The 18,965-nt window shown below is 42.8% G+C and overlaps 1 protein-coding gene across 1 annotated transcript; it reads right to left on the bottom strand.

The window, feature by feature from the left end:
• Positions 1–2,888: 2,888 nt before the first annotated feature.
• On the bottom strand, positions 2,889–3,413 carry LOC145099238 (putative mitochondrial protein AtMg00860). Its single transcript, XM_079036828.1, has one exon. The coding sequence runs from the start codon at positions 3,411–3,413 to the stop codon at positions 2,889–2,891; it is 525 nt and encodes a 174-aa protein (XP_078892954.1).
• Between the last annotated feature and the right edge of the window lie 15,552 nt (positions 3,414–18,965).

Here is an 18,965-nt window from a genome sequence, read left to right as displayed (position 1 = left end):
AACTCCACTTACGGTAATGACCAAACTGCCCTTGAGCCAACATCAATCACCTCCAACCCACATGCTGCCACGTCAGTAGCAACAAGAATTGGAGTCTTCCGACTCTTAAATGACCTCAATGCCAACTCCCTTTCCTATCAATAAAAAAAAAAATTAGAAATTAACTTTTATTCATTTTTTTAACTTTAACTCTAATTTTTTTTACCGGTTGTGTTTTGTCTCCATGAATTGTAGTAGTGGGAAAACATTATATAAATTAAAAAACTATACATTAAAATGATTCAAATTAATAAAATAAAATTAAAAACCTGGATTTCTCTAGGAAAAGTGGCACTGAAACGCATTGTTTGTCTTCCAGGAGGTGGAGGCATGTCTGTTTGTTCCACAATTTTTCTTATTTGAGGCTCAAATCCCATATCCAACATACGATCAGCTTCATCAAGAGCTAAATACCTTACCATTTGTAATGACACTTTTGCCCTTTCAAGTAAATCAACTAATCTTCCAGGTGTTGCCACAATTAAATCAACTAGCTTCATCTTTCTTTCCCGTTCTTCTGTTTCTTTGCCTTGGTGCATAAGGTGCAGGGGAGTAAATCTACACATTTAAGATAATAGAAGTAGTGAAATTAGTATACTATAAATATGATCTTACCCATTACTATGAAAAATTATTTTATCTCTATCAATAAATATCAATATCAATACCTACATCTCACATGAATGGTGTAAATGGAAGGGAAGAAGTAAGATGTAGGCAGCCCCTGGCCCCTGAGTGGATGATCTCTTTAACCTATAGGATAATGATTTTGTCTTCTCTTAGATAATAAATAATAACTACAATCCCATATACATTAAGACATGTATACTGAGTTTCTTGGACTTTGTTGCTCTTTCTGCAACTTTCATATCGGTACCACTAGTTTGAAACATAAACAAAAGTCTGCCTCAGTTTCACCTATTGTGTCTCTGTTAACTAAACTAATGCAACTGAAACACTTGTACACCTCAATGAGTGAATATCAAACATAGACATGACAACATCCACAAACACTCTATAAATATATGATCTCATGCATCACACTAAACTGGAAACAAGGTAAAATCAATTGAGTTCTTGTAGTCTAAAAATGATACTCAAACAACTTTGGAAAGATCTATACACAGCCATAGCAGGTACCTTGAGCTGTAAATTTCTCATCAACCAATGAGATGTCAACAAGAACCGATCCATTCTGTAGAAGGTTCCCAATTGACGAATTTAGCATGAATGATTCTAAAGGCGATCGGTACCCAGGACTCCCACTCAGAGTAATCTTCAACAAACTGCCATTTTTATGGGAGGATTATTCAATTTTCATATACTTCTGTGTGTATGTATGTGTTTCTGTGTAGATGAAATTGAAGAGAGAGAGAGAGAGAGAGAGAGAGAGAGAGAGAGAAGATTACCAGATGGGATGATTCTCAGCCTTACAAAGGTTTCGTGCTCTGGTTCTTTTCTAAGAATATCAGCAGAATGAAAGAAGATTAACTTCAGTAGATAACAGAATGAGTGTGGATGGGTCCGTTTATCATCATCAAAAAGCTCTGATCTTTATGGTAGTATAGGACCTCCAGTCTCTTCTGAAAAAAACCCTAAAAAGACAAATCACAATTGATCCAATAATCAGTGATTTTGACCCAGGAGGGTTGTAATACTGATGATATAGAGGTGCAGAAAACAGCTTCAAAAGCGTCATCTTCTTTAGGGTGCAAAAACAGGAGAAGAAAAGTAGATAGACACCGCCGATTGTGCTTGGAGAGATGATCATTCGGTAGGAGCATGGCCGATGGGGAAGGACCGGTAGTCAACGACAAAGGTGAGGAACGAGATGTTTGATGAGACCGATAAGAAGGAGGTCAGGAGTAGCGGAGAAGCGGATCGGAGAGGAAAGAGATGGACCGAGATGGGAGATTCGATTTAGAAGATGAATGATAGAAAAAAAGTAGAAGGCGGGTTTTCAAAAATTTGGGGATTTCGTTTCCCGTCTAAACGCGCGTTTCATTAAAATTATAAAGCGACAGGTACAGAGGACGCGCGTTTAAAAAAAGTGCCCTCCGTGTTTTTAATTTTTTTTTCTTTAGACACTAATCTAAGGGCACGCAATAATGCGTGATGTAAATTATTAAATTTTTTGAAGAGATGACACTATTTTAAGATCACTCTCTTTTGCGTAACATAAATCAACGCGTATCGTGGTTTGCACGTCGTTAAAGGCTGTTTTTCTAGTAGTGATCTCGTACGGGTACATGTCCTCATAGGACTTTTGGAATTCGGAGTTCATAGTGGCAATCATGATGCAATGTACCTTCGTTGCATCTCGCTCGTGAGTTTCAAAAGCGTTCATTTCAGTCGGAGTAGCGATTTCAGGATTGATTTTCTCGAGCTTCTCATCAAGGACATACTCTTTATCCTCATAGCGAGCAATAGTGCGAATGTATCTTATCCATTCGCTAAAGTTCGTCCCATCGAAGGTGACCTTTTTTTACAAAGGCTCATAAATATGAATGAACGGTCATCCTCAAACAAATGTTCCCAATCGGGGAACCTGCCGCCTTGCGGCTCAGGGCATCGGCCACCACGTTGGCCTTCCCGGGATGGTAAAATATTTCACAATCATAGTCCTTTAGAATATCCATCCATCTCCGTTGTCGCATGTTGAGGTTCCGCTGATCCATCAAATACTTTAAACTCTTGTGATCTTAATAAACGGTGCATCATACTCCGTACAAGTAGTGCCAGCAAATCTTGTGGGAAAACACCACTGCCCCCAATTCTAGGTCGTGAGTGGCGAAATTCGCCTCATGAGGCTTCAACTACCTCGAGGCGTATGCTATCACGTGGCCCCTCTACATCAGTACAACATCTAGTTCCGAAATTGATGTGTCGCAGTACACCACGAAATCGTCTAACCCCTCTTGTAGTACTAAGATCGGAGCCTCGCACAAGCTTCGTCTCATGGTCTTAAAAGCCATCTGTTGATTCGTGCCCCACCGAAAGGTCACATTCTTCTTGGTCAAGCAGGTCAATGGCATAGCAATCTTGGAGAAATCCTGGATGAACCTCCGATAATAGCCCGCTAGACCCAAGTGGCCAAAAATATCTGAGGCGCTCTTCGGTATATCCCTTTGCATCTTAGCCTCAACCTTGGCTGGATCAACCGAAATGCCCTCCAGCTTGATGATATGCCCCAAAAACTGTACATCCCGCATATAGAAATCACACTTGGAGAACTTTGGATAAAGCCTCTCCGCCCTCAGGGTTTCCAGTACCTCCCTCAAATGCTGTTCATGCTGCTCCCTGGTCTTATTGTAGACTAAGATATCATCAATGAAATCGATCACCGACCGATCCAGCATCAGTATATACACCATGTTCATAAGGTCCATGAACATTGTTGGGGGCATTGGTGAGTCCAAATGGCATCACCATGAACTTATAATTCTCATACCAAGTCCTGAAAGTTGTCTTTTGTATATCCTCATCTCGAATCCTCATCTGATGGTATCCCGACCGAAGATCAATCTTGGAAAACCAAGACGCACCCTGCAGCTGATCAAACAAATTATCGATCCTTGGCAGCGGATAACGGTTCTTCACCGTTAGTTTGTTTAGTTCACTATAATTGATGCACATCCAATGTGATCCATCTTTCTTTTTCATGAAAGAATTGGTGCCTCCCACGGGGAACTGCTCGGACGAATGAACCCTCGGTCTAGCAACTCCTGAAGCTTCGTAGATAGCTCCTGTACCTCAGGTGGTGCTAACTGATATGGTGCCTTTCCTATCGGAGCGGAACCAAGCACCAACTTGATGCAAAACTCCACCTGCCTCTCCGGAGGCACTCCCGGTAACTCCTCGGGGAATACATCCCGAAAGTCCTATACAACCGGCACACTGCCCACCTCTGTCGTGGTCTCTACCCTCGGATCCGAGATATAGGCCAGAAATCCCGTACATCCCTGCTGTAGAAATCTCCTAGCCCTCATAGCCGAACAGAGAGTTGGCCCATGCGAGGTCCTATCAACAAGGATAACTAGTTCTCCCTCACTTGGGGTTCGAACTCTAAACAACTAGCGCTTGCAATCAATCATGGCCCCATTGGCCCCCAACCAGTCCATCCCTACAATTACCTTCATCCCTCACAACGGTATCATGAATAGGTCAACCCGAAACCTCTCACCAAGCACATTCAGGAGACATCCCCGATACACCCCTGCAGCACTAATGGTGCGGTCATTTGCACTCTCTACCTCGAGCGAGGAATCCAAAGTTCCCGGCGCATCTCGGAACTTCTTGCTAAGCACAAGAGATACGAACGATCGGGTAGCACCTGAATCAAAAAAGACATGAGCAGACATACCATTGACCAAAAAGGTCCATATACAAGTATATAGTATACATAAGAAAAACAGATACAAAGAGCAGAGAAGAATAATTGCGTACCAGCTACAACGTCTGGCGCTGCCCGTACCTACTCGGTAGTCAGCTGAAATGTATGGCTCTTCACTGTTGGAGCATCTGACTTTGCAGGGAGGCCATCGGTTATCCTCAACGTGGATACACATGCACCGCCACCCCTCCTCCCCCTCCCTGCAACCTCGGATAGTTGACCCACTTATGGTCGGTCTGGTTACAGTGAAAACAAATCAAGTTCTTCGTAGGACAATCCTTGCTAAAGTGGCCTTTCTGTCCACATGCATAGCATCCCGTACTCGGAATACAAACACTCAATTATGCACCCTACTACACTTGGCACACCGGCCTTGACCCTACTGGCCGTTGCTGGAAGTGTCTGGGGTCTTAGGCTTCTTAGCCTGACCCACCGCTGCCTGTTCCTGCTCCAGCTTCCGCTTGGTGCGGAAGTCCAACTCCATTTCTCGTTCCCTAGCCTTCTCTACCATTTCATTCAGGGTTTTGCACCCTGTGAAGCTCACAAACTCACATATATCATCTTTCAGCATGGAATGATATGTTGTCCTCCGCATATCCTCATTAGTAGCATATTGTGGAATCAACAAAGCTCGTTCCTGAAACTTGGCGGTGATCTCCGCCATAGTCTCAATAGTCTGCTAAAGGTCATGAAACTCCCTCACAAGTCATTGCACCTCAATGGCCGGTACAAACTCCATGTCAAATCACCGAACAAACTCGGCCCAGGTCATCACAGCCACACCGACTGCTCCTACTTGACTCGTGACCTCGCCCCACCAATCCCAGGCTCTATATCTCAGCATACAAGAAGAAAATCCCAACCTTTCCGCATCTAGGCAAGAACTCGTGCGTTGGGTGTTCTCAATATCCACCACCCAGTGTCGACTAACAATGGGGTCCTTAGCCCCAAAAAACTCTGGCGCCCCACACGCCTTGAACTCCCGAAATGAGGGAGTCCGAGCCCCAACCTGACCCGCAACAATCTCAGCCCTGAATGCCTTGAGTCTCTCCTCCGTGACTCCATCGTACCCTACTTGATCATCCCAAAAATGACTGGGGTGCCATCAAGGATGCCCCTGGTAACCTCGAATGCAATAAACTCGCACAGGCTCTCCTCAATGACATCAATAGTGTCGCCCGATCCTGCCCCGGATCCAGATCCAGATCCCGATACTGATCCACCTGCTCCAAATCGTGTAACCACAATGTTAAACCAAAAAGTCATAAATCATAACGATCAGGATTTACATACAAGGGATCTTCCCACCCCGGTCCTCCTCGAAGTTGACGGATCCAACATCGGTTCGGGTACAGGTCTGTGCTTTCAGTAGTACAGTCCCATTACAACCTTCCATACCTACATGTACTCTTCCCAAATTCTCTACCTGATAACTCCAATTCGTCCCAAAACTGAACCATATTCCACAAACTGGTGCATACATCAAATCTCAGGTTGTCGTAAGATTTGCTCTACCCATTCCAATCCGATCAATCATAATAGGTTACCTTTATGTATGCAAATTATACACAGAAATGATCAAATAGACTTTTGAATATAAGATTCTACCCTGGGACCACAACCAAACACGGAACAGGAAATAAGGCCAAATCAATCATTATGAGGCTATTAGCTCCTAACCATGTACAATTTTAAAGCATACACATAGAAAATTCCACACGATCATCAAAACTCAAATATTAGTTTAACATAGCTATTACATTGGGGAACTACTTACTTGGATCGACTGATCACGTGCATTGCACTCTCATCTTTTTTTCCTTAAAAGCTTTTTATTACATTTTGTTTTTGAAAACAAATTTCTTTTTACCATTTCCTTAGTTTGAGTCCTGACATACCCGAGGGTGTTCCCGAATCCCTCAATCCAAGGCTTTGATACCAAACACATTTCCATAAATCATGAGAAAATTTTCAAACAAATTTTTCGTTTTTAATCAATCAAACACATTTCCATAAATCATGAGATTCCACAACAATTGTTTTGAAATTCATACTCATTACAACTTCATTTTCAAATATCATAGTCTCCTATAAAAACTCCTGAGAGAGAGTGCATGCCGCACCATCAAGCTTTTCCAATTTTCCTTGGGCTTAGATATACCTAAAACAAATCCACAAAATGTAAGCTAATGCTTAGTGATTTTCCCAGAGCATACCCCACACACAAGCCACATAGCACACATCATAACAACTATGAAGACTACCTCTACCACATATTGCAAAACGTTTTAGATATAAAGCTATCTCTACCATTAGCCATAAAGGCTATCTCTACTGTAAGCTATAAGAGCTATCTCTACCATTAGCCATAAAGGCTATCTCTACCGTTAGCTATAAACCTATCTCTACCATAGCCATAGAGGCTATATCTACCGCATTTCTCAACAAAATGATGACAGACACCTATACACAATGGGTATACCAAGTATCACAAAATGGGCCGGCCTTGGTGCCTTAGATCCATTGGTATGGTGAGAAGACTCACCTCTCGAATGCTGAACTGGTAAGCTGAAGTCAGATATTTCCCATGCTACATATTCCCGACTGCCTATAACCATCAAGTGATTTACTTAACCCAAACCCATAATACCCTCATAGTAAACCCTGGACAAAGTCAAAGTCCATAGCTAAAGTCAACTGTCCATTTTGACCTCAACTCATCAAGTATAACCGACCACTCGTTGAGATCCTTAAATAACTCGTCGACTTGCCGAGTCACTAGAGTGACTCATCGGTTCCCCTCCAAACTCTCAACCGTAAACATCTGGCCGAGAACCCTATGGCTGTAAACTCCTTGGTCGTACACGCTTAGCCATAAACTCTTAGTCGTAAATTCTTACCCGTAAACCTGACTCGCCGAGGTCATAAATCGACTCGACGAGTTCCCTTAGTCCATTTTATTTTCGGTCCTTTATAGTGGAATCTAGAGTCACAAACTTCAGATCCAACCTTCCCTATCATAGATGCCACATAAAGTTGCAAAGTTTACGTGCATGCAAAGCCTCATAATGATAGAAGGTCAATATTATGCTCTCAACAAGGTTTGTGTGCATGAGAAAGGTTAAGGTACATAAAGGGAGCAACTATATGACTTTAGGGACCTAAAAAGGTCCATATTTGAAACTATATCCCAGTGATATGTCCAGATCTAAACTTGTACTGCATTTGCCACAAAAAGGACATGTACTTAGGAGAATTGAGATTTAAGAATCTACAGTTCAAGGTAATGACTTTTTACCTTAAAATGTTGCCCAATGTAGTGTAGATCCTAGATCTACTGCTTCCCCTTTTGTTCCTTCTTCTAAATCTCTTCTTCACCACACCAGGTTTACTAAACCAAACTCTTATTCTCACTCAAGGGGGGGGGGGGGGTTCACGGCTGAAAACATCTCTCTCAGAGATAATAAGATGCTAAGGATGACCACAAGTGCAGATAATGATCCTTATATATGGTGAAACCCTTAAAAACTAGGGTTTCCACTTACAGCTCCTACTCGCCGAGTCGGGACTTTCGGCTCGCCGAGTAGGTCCCGATCCCGCATTCACGATTAAATGCCCCTACTCGAAGAGTTGGACTCCCAACTCACCGAGTCCATGCACAAAACCCTTAAAAACTATAATTGTCTTCTAGAACCAGGAACAGGTGTTACACCACACTCCCAAAATTCTGCTAATCTCCCACCCCAACCCTACCCCCGAAATCCTAGCCTTCTCACCCTGGTACATGAATTTTTCGATTACCTTGCTTGAAATTTATTTTGGGTTTCCTTTTTTGCGCTAAGAAATTTCTTTTTTAGGCTAAAAGAATCTATTTTTTATATAAAAAAAGTAGTTATTTATAAACAAAATTTTACTTGTAAAAAAATGTTATAATATCCTGCTTAAGTTTCTAAGGTTCTCTAAGTGTATGGTTAGCCAACTACCGTATTTAAGTTTATTTTGTACGTCAGTCTGAATATACTTAAACTTAGGTGATCAGCCTACCTTTAGTTTTGGTCTGACCCATTGACTACACAACTTACTTATGGCAATTGACCTAAAACCATGAGTTGTATCTTCATTAAAGGTTTAATTTTTCTGAATGTTTAAGTTATATATGTATGTTCTCATCACGAGTCTGATTCTTTATATATATATATATATATATATATATATATATATATATTGTTGTGTTCTTGTGTATTATTTTTGTTTGATATTTCATGACAAATATCCAATCCATATAGGTAATAATACTTTTTATTTGTAGGTTAAGGGATAAGCCTAAACTAAGAGAGTAATACATAGGCTATAGTCATGCTTTCCTACGAAAGTACTAGTTTATTATAGCCAATAGTTCTAATACGAATCTATCACACCCCCGACTGGCAATGGAAACGCAAAGTTGTGCGACCTAGTCATGGATCACAATTAATGAACATACATTGAACAGTACAAAAATAACAATATAAAGTACTAAATTCAATTAATATAGAACTAAAAGTTATATTATTTGATGATAATCCAAAATACAGTACCTGCCCTAACAGATTAGCATAAACATGAAACGTAGTTCAAAACTAGGATTAATAAATAGTTCCTTTATTATTCTTAAAGGTGACACAAAGACGTCTTATGTTCATGAGAATATATTCATTTTGAATATAAAGTTGGTAAGTTCATAGGTTTTGACTATGTGTACTTTTTTTAAACCAACAAGTTTATATATATATATATATATATATATATATGTATAGAAATACATACATATATGTATATAGTGTATAAGTTGATACCTAATTTGTAATTGTTTTACTTTACTAATGTATGTGTTAGATATAATTGTTTACTTAATACATAATTTATATTCCAACAAAGTTTGGTAATTTGTTTATAAGTGTATATTATACCTGTATAAAAATAAAATTACTTATAAACAGTTTAAAATCGTATGTGAGCTGCATGTAAGCCTATTTCTTCTTATTTATGTGTTTTTTTAGTATACTCGGTGTTTATCAGCCGATATGTATAGATTCGTATAAAATTAACTTCCTAGTATGTGTTATTAGTGTGCCTCCCATGCATGAGCGAATTAATTTGCCTCTTAGGCCCGGGTGAATGACTATGCCTCCTATGAATGAGTGAATGTATCTACCACCTAGGCATCTGTGAATGCGTCTTTTATATATTTGCATGTTTGTATCTTTGTATGATTGTATGTTTGTATCTAAGTTTTGTAATTAGTGTATTGGCAGTATATATAACAACTTTATAGTTTTCTAATTAGGATTTTTACAGTATATAAGTACTGTATATTGTTGTTAGTGAGTGTTTTTCTTAAACTTTAACTAAAAAGGAAAAGTCATTGGACTAAAGATTCGACCGTGTGTAAAGTTTCTACAAAAGTCAGGCAATATAATGGCTTGTAAATAGAGTAAATCTAGGGTTTCAGCCGATTTAAAACCAACAAAAACAAATATATATGCCTATATAATATCAAACTAAGTGTGTATCGGTTTATATAACTAATAATATAAAAATACAAAATACATAAAAAAAACTTATATTTATTTAAATAATTAAGAATAAATTTAATGTTTATATAAAAATAAAACAACTATTTGCATGTATTCTCCAACATTAATCATAAAAGAGTTTAAAAGAGGGGTCGTGAGAGTCACTTGTTTGAGGTGGAAGGTTTGAGGGAAAGTTAATTCTTGGACTAACACTTCAGCTTTACCTTTTAAATGTTATAGTTTTCTAACAAAAGTTTGAAAATTCGCACACAAAACTTCGACTGTGAAAACTTCCTTTTGCTAAGCTCTGTAACCCCTCAAAGCGTGGCTATAGCAACATGAAACTTGGGAACATCGAGCTTCAAGGCGGCAAAGGTCTCTCAAGGGATTGGAACCAAAGTTGTGTTAAAATGAACAAATCCCTACTATCGTTTATAGGCTGCCAAAGGGGACGCTACGCCGCGACATAGTATTTATCCCAACTTTTACTATGTGTGTTAAGACTCGTTTAGCAATGGCATTGAGTTATTCAAACAATACATCCGCGACCTTGCCACGTGACACATTCTCAGGCCACGGCATTACCTCTTCCATGCATTTTTTTGCAATCTTTTAAAAATTACTTCTTTCGCATTGCATATTGGGGAGAATGCAATAATAATACAGTCGTGCATCTCATTAACATGATGCCTATAGAAACTCTTTGCAATTTGTCTCCTTTGGAAGTTATTTCAAAGAAAAGCCATCTTTACAACAATTATGAAGCTTTGAATTCTTAAGTTATGCTTCGCTAATTTTAAATAGAAGGGACAAGTTTCAGCCTAGATTAGTTTCGTGCATATTCATTGGTTATCCTTTTTCGTCAAAAGGAATACAGACTTTTAAGTCTACTTACCAAAAACATTATCATTTCAAGAGATGTTCAACATTTTAAACACATATTTCCGTTACATAACATTCAATCTAAAACCTCAACATCTACTATGCCGTTCGTCATTCAGTTTCTGCACATAATGAAGATTCTACCCTTTTGCTGGAAAACTTAGCTTCACCAACAACCAATTCTCATTCACATTCAAACAACAAAGCTCTTTCAATTCCAACAAGAAATAATCGTACTAGACAACCTCCTAGTTATTTTCAATATTATGTATGTCAAACTATTACATCTCATCATGACGCTGGTCATCATACTTTGACAAACTTATGTATTACTCATGATGATTCATCCAAATTATTGCAATAACCTTAATCATCCAGTAATTTTGTTTGTCATACTCAAACATTCAATTGAAAAGTTGCCTCTTATCATGAGAAAAAAAGGAATTATTGTTTCGGAGGACGCCATGGCTAAAAAACTTGAAGCTTTGGATGACAATCATACTAGAAATTTGGTCAAACTTCCAAATTGAAAGAAACCCATTACTTTTTGTTGGGTATACAAAGTGAAATACAAGTCAGATGGTTCACTTGAAAAATGCAAGGCTAGACTTGTAGCCAAAGGATTTAATCCAAAGGAAGGTGTTGATTATCATGAGACTTTTTTCCTTGTGCTAAAGTACAACTCAACACGATGTCTGGTCTCTCTTGTTGTTTAAAAGAAATGGAATATCCATTAACTTTCTGACAATAACGCCTTCTTACATGGTGACCTTCACAAAGAGGTGTATATGCATCTACTTCCTGGATATTCAAACTTTTAACCTTCTTCTAATTGCAGACATCAAAAGTCACTTTATGGCGTTAAGCAGGCAATCTTCACGCCATTGTTATGGAAATCCATCTCAAGCTCTCACAAACAAAGGATATCAACGGTTATCCGATGATTATTTTTTCTTTCTCAATAAATCCAACAACTAAATTGTTATAATTACTGTTTATATTAATGATATATTAGTAACAAGTGATGATCCTGATGAAGATGAACAAATTAAATAATTCTTACATGACTAACTTTAGATCAAGGACTTGGGTCATATACATTATTTTCTTGGGCATGAATTTGTGTCACGACCGAAAAATTCCAACCAATTTAAACTTTTCAAAAACACCCCGATTTCATTAAATTATTACATAAAGGTTTTCAATACAGTTAAATTAAAGTATTCCCTGAATCTCATCACGACATAACTATGAGGAGCGGTACGATCACGCCTTCGCCTTGCCACGGTCTCCTGAAGAACCTGAAAAACATTAAACCACAACTGTAAGCCCGAAAGCTTAGTGAGATATCCCCAAAATACCAACCACATATATCATACACGCATAACATGCCATAACATATCCGATCACAGAACAGCCATGCACTTCGGGTCTACTGTGTGACTGGCCCGCCGCACCGGCCAACAGTCCACCTGGTCCACCCTCCGAGTCTAGCCATATACATCGAGTCTGCAGTGTGATTGGTCCGCCCGCACCGGGCCTTCAATCCACCTGGTCCACTCTCTGAGTCTACAGTATGACTGGTCCACCCGCACCGGGCCTTCAGTCGGCCTATTCCACTCTCCAAGCCTCGGCACGTCTGGTCTGCCCTCTTGGAGCCTACAGCCTACACGGACCGCTCGCTAGGCCTTCGGGACAACCGGTCCGCCCTGGGTATCTTGGCCTACAGCACAAAGCAGGACCCGCCTCAACCCAACTCCAGTCCAAACAACCATGTGCACATAAACATACAATCATATAACAATTCACATAACATATCATCATACTAACCAGGATACCGACCTAACCGGTTACTAGCATAGCATCACCCTACATCTCAGGATACCAATCTCAACCAGGTCTCTAACATATACCATCCTAGCTACCAGGATGCAACATATCAAAGCAATAACATACAACAAATACCCAGATCTCAATCCGATAAAGGGCCGACCTTGGTGCCTTAGACCCTGTTGATATAGTGAGGATACCTCACCTCGAAACTGCCGACTGAACAGATAACCCAAGCTGCTCCGATCACTGATACGATCTCCACCACCGGACAACCACCAAGGCACTACACTCAAAACAATATCCAACAATTACCAAAATGCCCCTGGAAATCACTGGTCAACCCTTGGTCAAAGTGAAAGTCAATCCCCTGACTGACTCTACTCATCGAGTCAACCCGATGACTCGCCGAGTCCCCATGCTCAGAATTTCCCCAATCCGCCACTTAACTCGCCGAGTCACCCCAAGACTCGCCGAGTCCAACAAGTCTGAGTCCACTCACACACAACTCACCGAGTCATCCCTTGACTCACTGATTCTCGGCTCAACCAGAAAAGATTGGGACTCTTCGACAAGACTCGCCGAGTCCAAGAACAGACTCGCCGAGTCTATGGCTATCTTCAACCTACTCGCTGAGTTGTTCTTACAACTCGCCGAGTTCCAGGCCATCTTCATCCAACTCGCCGAGTTGTTCTTCCAACTCGCCGAGTTCCAGCTTATCTTCAAGCAACTCGCCGAGTCAACCCATGTGACTCGCCGAGTACCACCGGGTCTGAATCCATACCGAGGCTTTCCAAGCCATGCAGATGATCAAAACCATAGATCTACCCTTCCTAAGGCCATCCATCACGTAAAGTGGCAAACTTTACATGAATCCAAGGAGATCTAGCCATTTTCACTCTAGGGTTTGGGTTTGGGACAAGATAGCTCCTTCAATCACTCACAAACAGGGACTTATATGCATTCTAACCCTTCTCCATTCCAGATCTGAGGTAGCAACCTCGGATCTACCCTCTAAACTCCAATACACCAAAGGATATGATCTCTAACACCTCCAAAAATGATGAATCTAGATAATAGCAGCTCAAACAATGAAATAATACCTCAAAAGGAAGCCCCAAGAGAAGATTAATCTGGATCCTTGCAAAGCCCTTTGATCCAAGTCTCTTCTCCTTTAAGATTCCTTCAACAACCACTTCTCCAAGCTCCAATTGCACTCTAATCCCTCACAATCACGTCTTAGGACTATTTGGACTTCAACAGAGGTTAAAGAGGCTGGGGAGAGGGTATAATGTTCTTTATATAGGGCTCATCCGCTGACTCGCCGAGTCGGCCACTTAAGACGCGACCAAAGTCGCGACCAAAGTCGCGACCCTACTCGCCGAGTCCACCCATGGACTCGCCGAGTTCCCCTTCCCAATTTACTCTTTTAGCCCTTCAACTTTACTCTTGATATTCCGGGATGTTACAATTCTCCCCCACTTAAATTAGGCTTCGCCCTCGACGCCTGCGACAACTCAACTCTAGAAATACTCCCGCAACGCGCCACCTGGCATTAACCAGACCAGGTTCCTCAAGGCACAACCATCGAAACTCGAACTCACTTTCTCCTTTCTTACGGTGTCCTGACCACCGTCTTAAGCCGGCCACCAGCTTTACCCTCTGATAACCCCACTTAACAACTGAGTACTACCCATGATGCATCACTGCTTCAAATTACAACAATTGCTCGACCAATATTAGCTAGAAATAACCACGAACCACCGGATTCCCGATCCGAGTCCGACTCTATTCATACCATGCCGACAAAATGACACATTCTTCAGAGCAACTCCCATGAGTTCTCCTCTTGCAATCACATACATATGCTGAACTAGCTCTAGCACACTTGGGTTGGGAAAACCCATCACACTGATGACACCTCCAAACATCCCCCAGGATGAATTACTACTACATACTCTATTCCTTGATCAAAATCAAACTGGGAATCCAAGACTCCATCCCTGCATCCTTTCCGAGCCTCTTGGCTCTACACCCTCAGAATTCCTTCCGTGACCTCAGCAGACATCCAATCCAGATGTGATTCCATTCCACTGTCACAAACACGCTGCTCAATGACCATACTTGGATTACTCCAATCATAACTCTGCACTGCTGCTTTCACTTCCATGAACTTACACTCCCTCTCGGAACTACATTCTTCCCTCTCCTTACCAAGGAAGACCACTTGGCTGCCTTGACACTACCACAAGTGCCACGACGCTCGCCCAATGCTACACCACTCCTTCATAGCGTAACCGCTATCCATCGAACACACATGCTCTGACTCTGTTCGCAGGGACTCTAAAGCTTATGCACTATCTCCACTAATCAAGATCAATACCCGGGGCCAGACCTTCTAATGCTAACACATCGCAACAAACAAAATCCCTTTCCTCGAACCGGTCTAACGATACCTGCAGAGTCTTCAGCATGACCGGACCGCCTTACCAGGCCTTCAGTCAATCTGGACCACTCTCAGAACCTTCAGCCAATCTGGACCGCCCTCCAGGGCCTTCAGCCTGGCTGGACCGTTCTCCGAGCCTTCAGCCTGACTGGTACGCCTACCGGTCTTCAGTTTATCCGGACCGCTCAACTAGCATTCATCATCCGACCTATCTGTCCGGGAAATCCTCCCATGCATACTGTTCTAGCCCTCTAGGGGTTCCGAACTCTATCTCCATCACACATAATCGATCCCGACCTGATCTCGGGCCCTCCACAATCAAATGCCCTAGGTATGTATCCCGCCCCGCATGCCCGACACTTACTCATACCAGTCTACACTCTGGGCTGACAGATCACTGCTGAATCCCAAACGGCTAAGCAACCTCACATGCTCATCGATCTTCTAGAGAATTTTCCAATTCTCCCCTACTTATAGCACTGATTATCAACCACCGGTCGCTATCACCGACCACCCAAAACAACCCTGCACAAAACCAACACTTACACGCGGACTGATTTCCACTAGCACTAACAACCTTCACAAAAATCACATTTTCACACAGATCATCCCGCTCGAAAGAAACTCAATTTGCAGCTAACCACTCCTCAAAAAGCAGATGCTACCCGGCCTTCAGACCAATGCCAGGTTTCCACTAACAACCCCTCATGAAAGATAACCAACGAAATTCCCATCACTAACCCATAACCATACCATAATTCTCAAAGAACAACAAATACCACACCGAAAACCACACAATGAGACTAGCAGATAAACAATACCCACAATAATCACAAGATAATCAAGACATCAAGAAAGATACATACCCGCAACTGTATCCGGCACTGCTCTGACCTCCTCTGCTGTAAGCTGATAAGCACGACCCTGAGCCCTTGGGGGCTCCGCTCCACCCTGACCTCCACCCGTGATCCTCAAAGTGGCCGGTGCTGGAGCCTGCACCGGTCCTGCAGCAAGCTGTGGACAGTTGACCCTCAAATTTCCAACCTGATGACAATGATAACAAATCCTCAAATCCCGAACCGACGCTGACTGCCGACAATCCCTCGCATAGTGCCCCTCCTTTCTACACTTACAGCATGCACCACCGGACCTATAAACTCTGGTGTGACTCCTCCCACACTTCCCATAAGTGTGGCTACTCAGATCCCCCACTCTAGAATCAACGGTCTTGGACCGTTTTGGCGCCAGATGCGACTGCACCGGAGCTTGCCTCAGCTTACGCAACTGCAACTCAATCTCTAACTCACGCCGCCTGGCGGCCTCCTGCAACTCCAACAAAGTCTCGCACCTCTACGTAGACACAAACTGTCTGATATCCCTCTTAATCATGCTCATATATCGGGACATCTGAGCCTGCTCCGAAGCGAACTCAGGGCAAAACATCGCCCTCTCAGTGAACATCCTGGTGATCTCAGTCACCGACTCCGAATCCCGCTTCAGCTCAAGGAACTCCTGAGCCAATCTCTCCCTCTCAACTCGTGGAACATAACAAGTGCTGAACATCTCTCTGAACTGATCCCATGAAATTGCGGCCCTCTGCGCATCCGAATATGACCCTGTGGTCAATCTCCACCAATCCTTCGCCCCGAGCCTCAACAGGTTCAGAGCATACCTCGCCCACTTATCAGCAGGGCATGAACACATGAAGAAACACCCCTCCACGTCCGACAACCATCTTATAGCAACAATCGGGTCTTGAACTCCATCGAAGGTGGGAGGCTTCGTATTATCGAAGTCCCGATACTAAAAACCCCGACCAGCTCCTCCCCCTGCCGCTGCTACAGCCGTTGTAGCCGCTGCGGCATCCGTCTCACTGAGAGCTGCATAGCGCTCATCAAAATAGTCAACCATGGTGGTCTTGATCGACACAAACAGTTCCGGCAACTCAGCCCGGAACAACGCAGCAATCTCATCACGCAGGATCTCACGAATCCTCGCATCCAACTCGCATGTGCTCATCTGACGAATAACATCGATGTAACATCCCGAAATAGCAAGGGTAAAGTTGAAGGGCTAAAAGAGTAAAATGGGAAGGAGCGACTCGGCAAGTCCACGAGTGAACTTGGCGAGTAGGGTCGCGACTCTAGTCGCGTGTTAAATGACCAACTCGGCGAGTTGGTGCTGAGTGGAGAAAACCCTAAATCCGGAGGTTGAGCCCTATATAAAGAACATTATGTCTCCTCCCCAGCCTCCTTATCACCCCTTGAGTTCCAGAAGCCCTAATTTCGTGAGAAAACACCATTGTTGAGTGAATTAGAGCTTGGAGAAGGGTATTTGGTGCTTTAAGCTTGAAGATTGGAGGCTTGTATCAGGAAGCTTGGCGGAAACATCAATCTACAGCTGGTTGGGCTCATTCCAAGGGTAAGGAACCATTTCCTTAAGCTATTTCATTCATGGGTTCATGTGTGGTGGTTGGTATGGCATCTAAAGTGAGATAGAAGTTTGGATCTGAGGATGCTACTTCAGATCTGAGCTTGTGATGGTCCTATATGTCATAAAGTCCCAGTTGATGAGTGTTTGAAGGAGCTATTTTGTCCCAAACCCTAGCCCTAGAGTGCAAAGTGCCTAGATCTCCTTAAATTCGCGTAAAGTTTGCCACTCTACGTGATGGATGGCCTTAGGAAGGGTAGATCTATGGTTTGGATCATCTGGATGGCTTGGAAAGCCTCTGTATGGATTCAGACCCGGTGGTACTCGGCGAGTCACATGGGTGGAATCGGCGAGTTGCTTGAAGATAGGCTGGGACTCGACGAGTTGGAAGAACAACTCGACGAGTTGGATGAAGATGGCCTGGAACTCGACGAGTTGGAAGAACAACTCGGCGAGTAGGTTGAAGATAGCCTTAGACTCGACGAATCTATTCTTGGACTCGGCGAGTCTTGTCGAAGAGTCCCAATCTTTTCTGGTTGAACCGTGAATCGGTGATTCAAGGGGATGACTCGGTGAGTTGTGTGAGTGGACTCATAGTTGTTGAACTCGGCGAGTCTTGGTGTGGCTCGGCGAGTCTTGGGGTGGCTCGGCGAGTTGAGTCGCGGTTTCGGGAATTTCTGAGCATGGGGACTCGGCGATTCATCGGGTTGACTCGGCGAGTAGAGTCAGTCAGGGGTTGACTTTGACCAAGGGTTGACCAGTGGTTTCCAGGGGCATTTTGGTAATTGTTGGATATTGTTTTGAGTTCAGTGCTTTGGTGGTTGTCCACTGGTGGAGATCGTATCAATGATCGGAGCAGCTTGGGTTATCTGTTTAGTCGGCAGTTTCGAGGTGAGTTATCCTCACTATATCAACAGGGTCTAAGGCACCAAGGCCGGCCCTTATCGGATTGAGATCCGTGTATTTGTTGTTATGTTATTGCTTTGATATATTTGCATCCTGGTAGCTAGGATGGTATATGTTAGAGACCTGGTTGAGACAGGTATCCCGAGATGTAGGGTGATGCAATGCTAGTGACCGGTTAGGTCGGTATCCTGGTTAGGATGATGATATGTTATGTGATTTGTTTGATCGGCTTGTTGACTGTGAATTGCTATATGATTGTATGTTTATGTGCACATGGTTGTTTGGACTGGAGTTGGGTTGAGGCGGGTCCTGCTTTGTGCTGTAGGCCAAGATACCCAGGGCTGACCGCTTGTCCCGAAGGCCTAGCGAACGGTCCGGATAGGCTGTAGGCCCCAAGAGGGCGGACCAGACGTGCCGAGGCTCGGAGAGTGGACCAGGCCGACTGAAGGCCCGGTGCGGGCGGACCAGTCATACTGTAGACTCA

The sequence above is a fragment of the Lactuca serriola genome, chromosome 4, assembly GCF_051521515.1.
Source record: "Lactuca serriola cultivar US96UC23 chromosome 4, Lser_US96UC23_V15, whole genome shotgun sequence".
Classification (NCBI taxonomy): Eukaryota; Viridiplantae; Streptophyta; class Magnoliopsida; order Asterales; family Asteraceae; genus Lactuca; species Lactuca serriola.
Note: the sequence above shows the minus strand (reverse complement) of the source record. Positions and strands in the feature narration are given on the sequence as shown.